General features: G+C 38.6%; 1 protein-coding gene across 1 annotated transcript; it reads right to left on the bottom strand.

The window, feature by feature from the left end:
* Positions 1–1364: 1364 nt before the first annotated feature.
* Positions 1365–8632, bottom strand: LOC118562240. Its single transcript, XM_036134501.1, has 2 exons — positions 8044–8632; positions 1365–2194 (listed from the first exon to the last, which is right to left on the bottom strand). Exons 1-2 carry the CDS (start codon positions 8518–8520, stop codon positions 1547–1549), a joined length of 1125 nt encoding a protein of 374 aa, XP_035990394.1. The 5' UTR covers positions 8521–8632; the 3' UTR covers positions 1365–1546.
* Positions 8633–8940: the final 308 nt, after the last annotated feature.

The following is an 8940-nucleotide window of genomic DNA, read 5'->3' as shown; positions in this document are numbered from 1 at the left end:
AAAAAAAAAAAAAAAAAGGAATAATTACAGCTTCCTTCCAACTCTTTGGCAATTCCCCATCTTCCCATATCCTATTATACATTTCTAATAAAATATTTTTAGAATTTTCACTTAAATTACTAATCATTACATAATAAATTTGATCTTTTCCTGGAGCTGATAATTTATATTTTTTAAAAGCCCTATTCAGTTCTGTTATTGTAAAAGACATGTTCAACGGTTCGTTTTTATCTTCTATTTGCTGTAATAAATACTTGTTTTCTAAAATAGTCTTTTCTCTTCCTTTTTTTCCTTCTTCACTAATATTTTCAGAGCTATGAATTTTAACAAAAGTATTTACTAACATTTTTGCCTTTTCTCTGTCAGTAACTGCTGTTATTTCTCCATCATCTAATATTGGATATCCACTCACTCTTTTAATCCCATTCATCCTTTTAATTGTTGCCCACACCTTAGAAATATCTGTCTCCCTTCCTACTGAATTACAGAAACTCCTCCAATACTCTCTTTTTGCATTTTTAATAATTCTTCTTACATTTGCTTGTAATTTCTTGTAGTTATTCAGATTCTGAAAGTTGTGATTTCTTTTTAATAATTTGAAAGCTTTATTTCGTTTCTTGATAATCTCCTTACATTCTGATGTCCACCAGGGTACCAACCTTCTTTCCCTTCCCCCACCTTTCTTCCTTATAGCCTGATTAGCAGCTTCTAAAATAGCATTACATATAGAAAAATTTATTTCATCGATACTACTGTTCATGTCCACTTTTAACATTTTCATTTCACTACTGTTCCTAAATGTTTCCCAATCTGCTGACTTAAAACACCATTTCTTTACCCCTTTTATACAATACCTTTCTATATTTAACTTTATTTCAATCACAATAGGATAATGATCACTTACTATAGTTGTTTTATTAATTACTTGCCATAAACAAACACCTGCTATAGAATTTGAGACTAATGTTAAATCAATTGCTGACTCTGTGTTATCTCTAACATTAATTCTTGTTCCACTTCCATCATTTAGACAAACCAAATTTTTTACATCCATTATTTCTTCTATTATATCCCCATTTTGATCATTATGATGACCCCATAGTGTACTATGCCCATTAAAGTCCCCACACCATATAACCTTACCCTCTAAATACACCCCAAGTTCCTCCATTAAATCTATTGAAAGTCTTTTACATGGATTATAGAAGTTGATTATTTTAAATGGTCCATTTACTGTTCAAATTTCTGTCACAATGTATTCTAACTCTCTTCCTTTAGCCAGTAGTCTAAATTGAATTCCCTGTTTTATGAATATTATACACCCTCCTCCAGATCCTCCCTCTCTATCTCTTCTAATGCTTTCATATCCTTTTATAACAAAATCAAGATTTGGTTTAAGCCAAGTTTCCTGAATTCATAAAATATCTATATCTTCTTTAAATTCTCTAACAAATCCTTTAAACTCTTGTCCGTTTGCAATAAGACTTCTAGCGTTCCATTGTAAGATTTTCAGTTTTTGTCTTCCTGTCCTCCTGCCCCTAGTCTCTTATTTATGTGCTCCCAGGATATGTCCTTTATACCAAAAAAACCTCTCTGCCCCTTTCACAATTATTTTGATTTTTTCTGTTTTTTGCTTAACTTGATCTGTACAATTTATGACATATGCAATGAACAACAATATCTTTTCAACTGTTAGCACATTTTCAGTTCCACTCTGTCTTTGTTCTGGTGTTGGATTTGGTTGAACTTTTCTTATCACTTCTTTTGGCTTCACTCTTTTAGCAGCTTCTGCATAACTTATATTATTGGTGACTTTAACTTGTTTGATTTCCATTGCTTTTCTTCTGACCTCACATCCTCCATAAGTCACTCTGTGTTGCCCTCCGCAATTACAGCAAGTATCCTTCCCATTTTTACATTCATCATAGCTATGCTCTCCTCCACACTTTGGACATCTTTGTTTTCCTCTACATGCTGCAGCGATGTGACCATATCTCTGACATTTATAGCACCTGAGAGGCGGAGGGATATATGGCCTCACAGGAAAACACATACACCCAACTTTTACCCTTTCAGGAAGACCATTTGTTTGAAACTCCAGCATTACTGATAGGCTTTCCACTCTTTCACCTTCAACTGTTCTCATCAACCTTTTAATTTTGCTTACTTCTCCTCCATAAATACTTCTTCGGAACTTTTCAATTCAATTCAATTTTATTTATATAGCACCAAATCATGAAACATGTCATCTCAAGGCACTTTACAAAGTCAAGTTCAATCATATTATACAGATTGGGTCAGATTATACAGATTGGTCAAAAATGTCCTATATAAGGAAACCAGTTGATTGCATCAAAGTCCCGACAAGCAGCATTCACTCCTGGGGAACCGTAGAGCCACAGGAAGAGTCATCTGCATTGTACATGGCTTTGCTGCAATCCCTCATACTGAGCAAGCATGAAGCGACAGTGGGAAGAAAAACCACCCATTAACGCAGTGCTTCTCAAATAGTGGGGCGCGCCCCCCCTAGGGGGGGCGCGGTGCAATACCTGGGGGGGCGCGGTGACCCTGGGGAACAGGCTCTTTTTTTTTTTTTTTTTTTTTTTTTTTTTTTGGCCGTACTAGTATACAGTGTAATTGCGCATCCACTACAGTAGGGGGCAGTGGCGCTCTCATTGTTACTTTTGTCATGTTTGCGACAGTGCAACATTTTGGTTGCCTTGGTTACCAGTGTTGAGTCACCAGAAAGCTTCGACTGCGTTCTGTCTACAGCCTCCGTTATTCAACAAAACAACCGCCAACATGAAAAAGTTTTTAACAGGGATGAAAAGGAAAGCGGAGGGAGACAGAGATAATGAGACGAAAGAAAGTCACCCGAAAGCTAAGACGAGGAAATACGACGAAGCGTATTTAGCGCTTGGCTTCACGGTGACTACGGTTGGAGAAGAGGAAAGACCGCTGTGTTTGGTGTGTCTAAAAATGCTCGCAGCGGACAGCATGAAGCCAAATAAATTAGCGCGTCACCTAAACACGTTACACCCCAATCACGCCGATAAGCCGTTAGAGTTTTTTCAGCGAAAACGTGCTGAATATTGCCAACAGTCATCCCGCTTTGTGAAGGCTGCTTCAGTAAACAATCGAGCGCTGTTAGCGTCATATAAGGTGGCGTACCAAATTGCGCAGTGCAAAAAGCCCCACACCATAGCAGAGGAGCTGATACTGCCTGCAGCAATAGACATGGTCTCTGTCATGCTGGACGACGCCAGTGCAGCAAAACTAAAAACTATCCCTCTGTCCAATGACACTGTTGCCAGACGTATAGATGACATTGCTAATGATCTTCAAGAACAGCTGGTAGAGAAACTCAAAGACAAACGTTTTGCCTTACAATTTGATGAAGCAACTGACAGCAACAAAGACTGTCTGTTTATTGCTTATGTACGTTTTGACTTGTCAAACTCCCTGTGTGAGGATCTACTTTTTTGTAAATATGTCAGAGACAGAGCCACAGCTGAAGAGCTATTCAAAATTCTGGACTCCTTTTTGACCGAGAATGGGCTAAAGTGGGAGAACTGCATCGGTGTTTGCAGTGATGGTGCACAAACCATGGCAGGGAAGAGAAAAGGACTTAGGGCACTCATCAAGACAGCCTCACCTCATGCTGAGTGGACACACTGTATCATACACAGAGAAGCTCTTGCATCCAGGCAACTTTCCCCTGAATTAAGTGAGGTTATGACTGACATCATAGGTGTAGTCAATTTTATAAAGACCAGACCACTAAAAACAAGAGTCTTCTCTGCCATCTGTGAGGAAATGGGAGCTGAACATCAAGCTGTGCTCTATCACAGTGAAGCAAGGTGGTTGTCACGGGGAAAAGTCTTGTCCCGAGTTTTTGAGCTCAGAGAGCAAATAAGAGTGTTTTTGGAGCAGGAGCACAAGTATGAAGTGGCAGAAAAATTTTGTGATGAGAACTTCCTGGGAAAACTGGCCTACCTGAGTGACATATTTGGAAAGCTAAATGAACTGAATCTACAGCTTCAAGGGAAAGACAAACACCTCCCTCAGGTCACAGACAAGATTAGCTCTTTCACCCGAAAGCTTGCAATGTGGGGCAGGCAACTTGATGAAGGAAACACAGATTCATTTGAGAACCTGCATGAACTTGTGGACACTAATGACTATGATGTCATCTCAGTGATTCCACACATTAAGCAGCATATTTCCTCACTGATGGGATTCTTTAAAAAGTACTTCCCTGAAAACAGTTCCCAGTATGACTGGGTGAGAGACCCTTTCAGTGCACCAGCTCCAACTGGTTTCAGCTCTGCAGAAGAGGAGCAGTTCATTGACATGACATCTGACTCCACATTGAGACTGAGGTTCACATCACAAACACTCAGTGCATTCTGGCTGAGTGTAGAGAGGCAGTATCCACTCTTAGGGGAGAAAGCTATAAGCATTCTGCTTCCTTTTGCAACATCTTACCTTTGTGAGATTGGCTTCTCTGCTGTTGCTGCACTGAAGACCAAGTACAGGTCCCAGCTAAACATTGAGCAGGAGCTGAGAGTTGCACTATCATGCTTCGAACCTCGCTTCGAAAAGCTGTGCACTGCAAAACGTGCTCATTGTAGCCATTAAACCTGACTTCTTCCTCATTTTGTTTAAAAAAAGAAAGAAAAATGAGCACAAATTGTTTAATTCATTTTGGTTTTGTAGGTTCAAGTGTTTTATATATTGTGCTCCTGAGTTAATGTGGCTGAACTGAATATATATTAGTTATTATTTTTTTAGTTTTTGTAGTTTATTAGTTATTATAATTATTAAATATTATTTATTGTTCTGATTTAATTTTGCAATGGTGCAATTAGTTGGTCAAACATGTTTACAGTTTAAACAAGGATTTATATATTTTTAATTTCAGGCATTGATGCACTTAAAATAATTTCTGTTGCAGACTTAAAACATTATTTAATAAAGTTATTCTTTGTAAGTTTGACCATATGTGTTTCTTTTTTTCTAATGTTAATAAGGATAAAATGTTATGCAGGGATGGAAAGTCACGGTGGGAAGTGGGGGGCGCGAATAGTTTTCTTCTTGCTAGGGGGGGCGTAACAGAAAATAATTGAGAAGCACTGCATTAACGGGAAGGAAAAACCTCCGGCAGAACCGGGCTCAGTATGAACGGTCATCTGCCTCGACCGACTGGGGTTACAGAAGACAGAACAGAGACACAACAAGAGAGACAAAAAAGCACAGAAGCACACATTGATCTAGTAATCTGTTCTACATTAGGTGGTAGTAGCGGGTGAGCCGTCTTCTCTGGATGATGTCACAGTTAACAGAACGCCAGACCAGGTGTACCTACTATGAAGAGAAAAGAGAGAGAACAGAAAGTTAAAGCAGAAATGACAACACATAATGCATAATTGAAGAAAAGTAGAACTCAATAGAGTGAGAAAATTAGATCCTGATATACTCCAGTAGCCTAAGCCTATAGCAGTAAAACTATAAAGGTAGCTGAGAGTAACATGAGCCACTCTAGTTATAATTTTTGTCAAAAAGAAAAGTTTTAAGCCTAGTCTTAAAAGTAGACAGGGTGTCTGCCTTACGGACCAAAACTGGGAGTTGGTTCCACAGGAGAGGAGCCTGATAGCTAAAGGATCTGCCTCCCATTCTACTTTTAGAGATTCTAGGAACCACCAGCAGACCTGCAGTCTGAGAGCGAAGTGCTCTGTTAGGAACATACGGGGTAATCAGAGCTCTGATATATGATGGAGTTTGATTATTAAGGGCTTTATACGTTAGAAGAAGAATTTTAAATTCTATTCTTGATTTAACAGGAAGCCAATGAAGGGAAGCTAAAATTGGAGAAATATGATCCCTCTTGTTGATTTTCATCAGAACTCTTGCTGCAGAATTTTGGATCAGCTGAAGGCTTTGAACTGCATTTTGTGGACTTCCTGATAGTAAAGAATTACAATAGTCCAGCCTTGAAGTAACAAATGCATGGACCAGTTTTTCAGCATCACTCCTGGACAGAATGTTTCTAATTTTGGCGATATTCCGGAGGTGAAAAAAGGAAACTCTGGAAACCTGTTTAATATGGGATTTAAATGACATGTCTTGGTCAAAAATAACACCAAGATTTTTTACTTTATTACCAGAGGCCAGGTTAATGCCACCCAGATTAAGTGATTGGTTAAGAAGTTTATTTTTTGAGGACTCTGGCCCAAAGATTAAAACTTCGGTCTTGTCAGAATTTAGATGCAGGAAATTTAAAGTCATCCAGCTTTTGATGTCATCAAGACATGACTGCAGTCGAAGTAATTGATTGGATTCATCAGGATTTATGGATAAATATAGCTGAGTATCATCAGCATAACAGTGGAAATTAATCCCATGCTGTCTGATAATTTTGCCTATCGGAAGCATATATATAGTAAAGAGAATTGGTCCAAGGACTGAACCCTGTGGTACTCCACAGGTGACCCTAGAGTTTGAGGAAGATTTATTATTAACATGAACAAATTGGAATCTGTCTGACAGATAAGATTTAAACCAGCCTAATGCTTTCCCCTTAATCCCTACAGTATGTTCAAGTCTTTGTAGGAGAATATTGTGATCAACTGTATCAAACGCAGCACTGAGATCTAACAGGACAAGTATAGACACAAGTCCATTATCAGAGGCCATGAGAATATCATTAGTGACCTTCACCAGAGCTGTTTCAGTGCTATGATGAGCTCTGAAGCCTGACTGAAACTCCTCAAGTAGGTCATTACTTTGTAAATGTTCACAAAGTTGATTAGCAACTACTTTCTCAAGAATTTTAGATAAGAAAAGAAGATTAGATATAGGTCTGTAATTTACTAACTCATCTTGATCAAGAGAAGGTTTCTTAAGTAAAGGTTTAATAACAGCTACTTTCAAAACCTGTGGTACATATCCATTTACTAAGGATAGATTAATCATGTCTAAAATAGTGCCACTGATCAAAGGGAATATGTCCTTAAACAACTTGGTTGGGATTGGGTCTAACATACAGGTAGAAGGTTTAGATGAAGCTAAAATTTTAGATAGCTCAGAAAGCTCTACTGCTTCTAAACAGTTCAAACACTGCGCAGATTCTAAAGATTCCTCCAATGCTGCCTCACTTACTGAGGACGAGGTAATCATGTTTGGGAGGATGCCAATTATTTTATTTTTAATGGCATCAATTTTATTTATGAAGAATCCCATAAAATCATTACTACTAAGAGCTAAGGGAATGGATGGATCAACAGAGCTGTGGCTCTGGGTAAGTTTGGCAACTGTACTGAAGAGAAATCTAGGATTATTTTTATTCTCTTCAATTAATGATGAAAAATATGCTGCTCTAACTCTGCGGAGGGTCTTGTTATACAACAATAGTCTGTCCCTCCAGATTAAGTAGGATTCCTCTTGGTGTGTAGAGCGCCATTTTCTCTCCAATTTCCTAACATTGTGCTTCAAGGAACGCAGCTCTGAATTAAACCAAGGAGCCAGCTTCCTGTGAATAATCACCTTCTTCTTCAAGGGAGCTACATTGTCTAATGCAGAACGCAGTGAGGAAGTCAGATTGTTAGCAAAGGTATCGATTTGTGAATGGGAAGAAACAGCAATGCTGCCATCTACAGGGCATTTCTGCAATACTGAGGATATTAAAAAGGGGACAGACTCTTTAAGTTTTGATACAGCATTATCCGATAAAAATCTACTGTAATGGAACCCTCTTTTGGGGGTGGAGAACTCAGTTAGATTAAACTCAAATGTTATAAAAAAAATGATCAGACAGGACAGGGTTGTGAGAGAATACTGTTAATTCTTCACAATCAATGCCATATGTCAGAACAAGGTCTAAAGTATGGAGCCGAGAGTGCGTCGGTTCATGCACATTTTGAGCAAAACCAATTGAATCTAGGATAGTTTTAAAGGCTACACTAAGGTTATCACATTCAGTGTCAATATGGATGTTAAAATCACCCACTATAATAACCTTATCAGTATTTAACACCAAATCACCTTTTCAAGATCTTCCTCCACTGGAATACCTGTAATCACCCCTCTTACTACTTTATCCTCTCCCACAATCTTTACCTGTGTAATCATTTTTTTACAAATACTTTGGGTGCTCATTACTTTATTTTTCTGTTCTTCATTCCTCACGGTAACCAACAGATTCCCATCTCTAAGTATCTTAGCAAATGTCAGCTCTCCAAACTTCTTTTTTAATTCTTTCGACAGAGCCAACGGACTAAGATGAATACCTTCATCCTCCTTTCTAAACTTTATTATTAGTTTAGCTTCCTCCCGAACTATTCTCTTACACCCTACATTATTTTCATCCGAACTGTTTCCTTCCAGACTCCGTTTGCTACTTTGTGTCTCTGCCATATTTCCTTCTCTTCTCTCTCTTCCCGACCCTCTACTACCACGCACTGGAGTCCAGTCTCCTAAATCCATCTCATCATCTCCTTCATCCTCAACCTGAGACGCCATAGCAGTCCAGTCACAAACCAGTTTTTACCAACCGCACACGTTCAGCAACTTTGTGTCAATTCTGCTCCATCTATTCAAATTCCGCTCCAAGCCAGCTGTCGTCTCCGCCCACCAACTCCACAAAAACCTCAACCGTTAGCCCCAGTGCTGAACTGAAGGCAGAGGCAGGTTAAATAGAACACTTCACAGGTGGAACCAGGGTCTGGCTAATTGACTGGTAAATGATATCAGGTGTGACTGACTGCTGAGGAGGTGAAGTGAAAATTGACAGAAAATAACTGATGACTGAAAACTAACAATAAATAAAGTCAAACCTAACCCAAAAGAGATGAAAAAATGAAAATAACAGAAAAACAAAGCCAAACCAAAACTCAACCATGACAGTTTTTAACCATGTTTCCTGAACACAAATAATTTCTG

The sequence above is a fragment of the Fundulus heteroclitus genome, unplaced genomic scaffold (genome assembly GCF_011125445.2).
Source record: "Fundulus heteroclitus isolate FHET01 unplaced genomic scaffold, MU-UCD_Fhet_4.1 scaffold_84, whole genome shotgun sequence".
In the NCBI taxonomy this organism is placed as follows: Eukaryota; Metazoa; Chordata; class Actinopteri; order Cyprinodontiformes; family Fundulidae; genus Fundulus; species Fundulus heteroclitus.
This window is presented reverse-complemented; position numbering and strand designations above follow the sequence as displayed.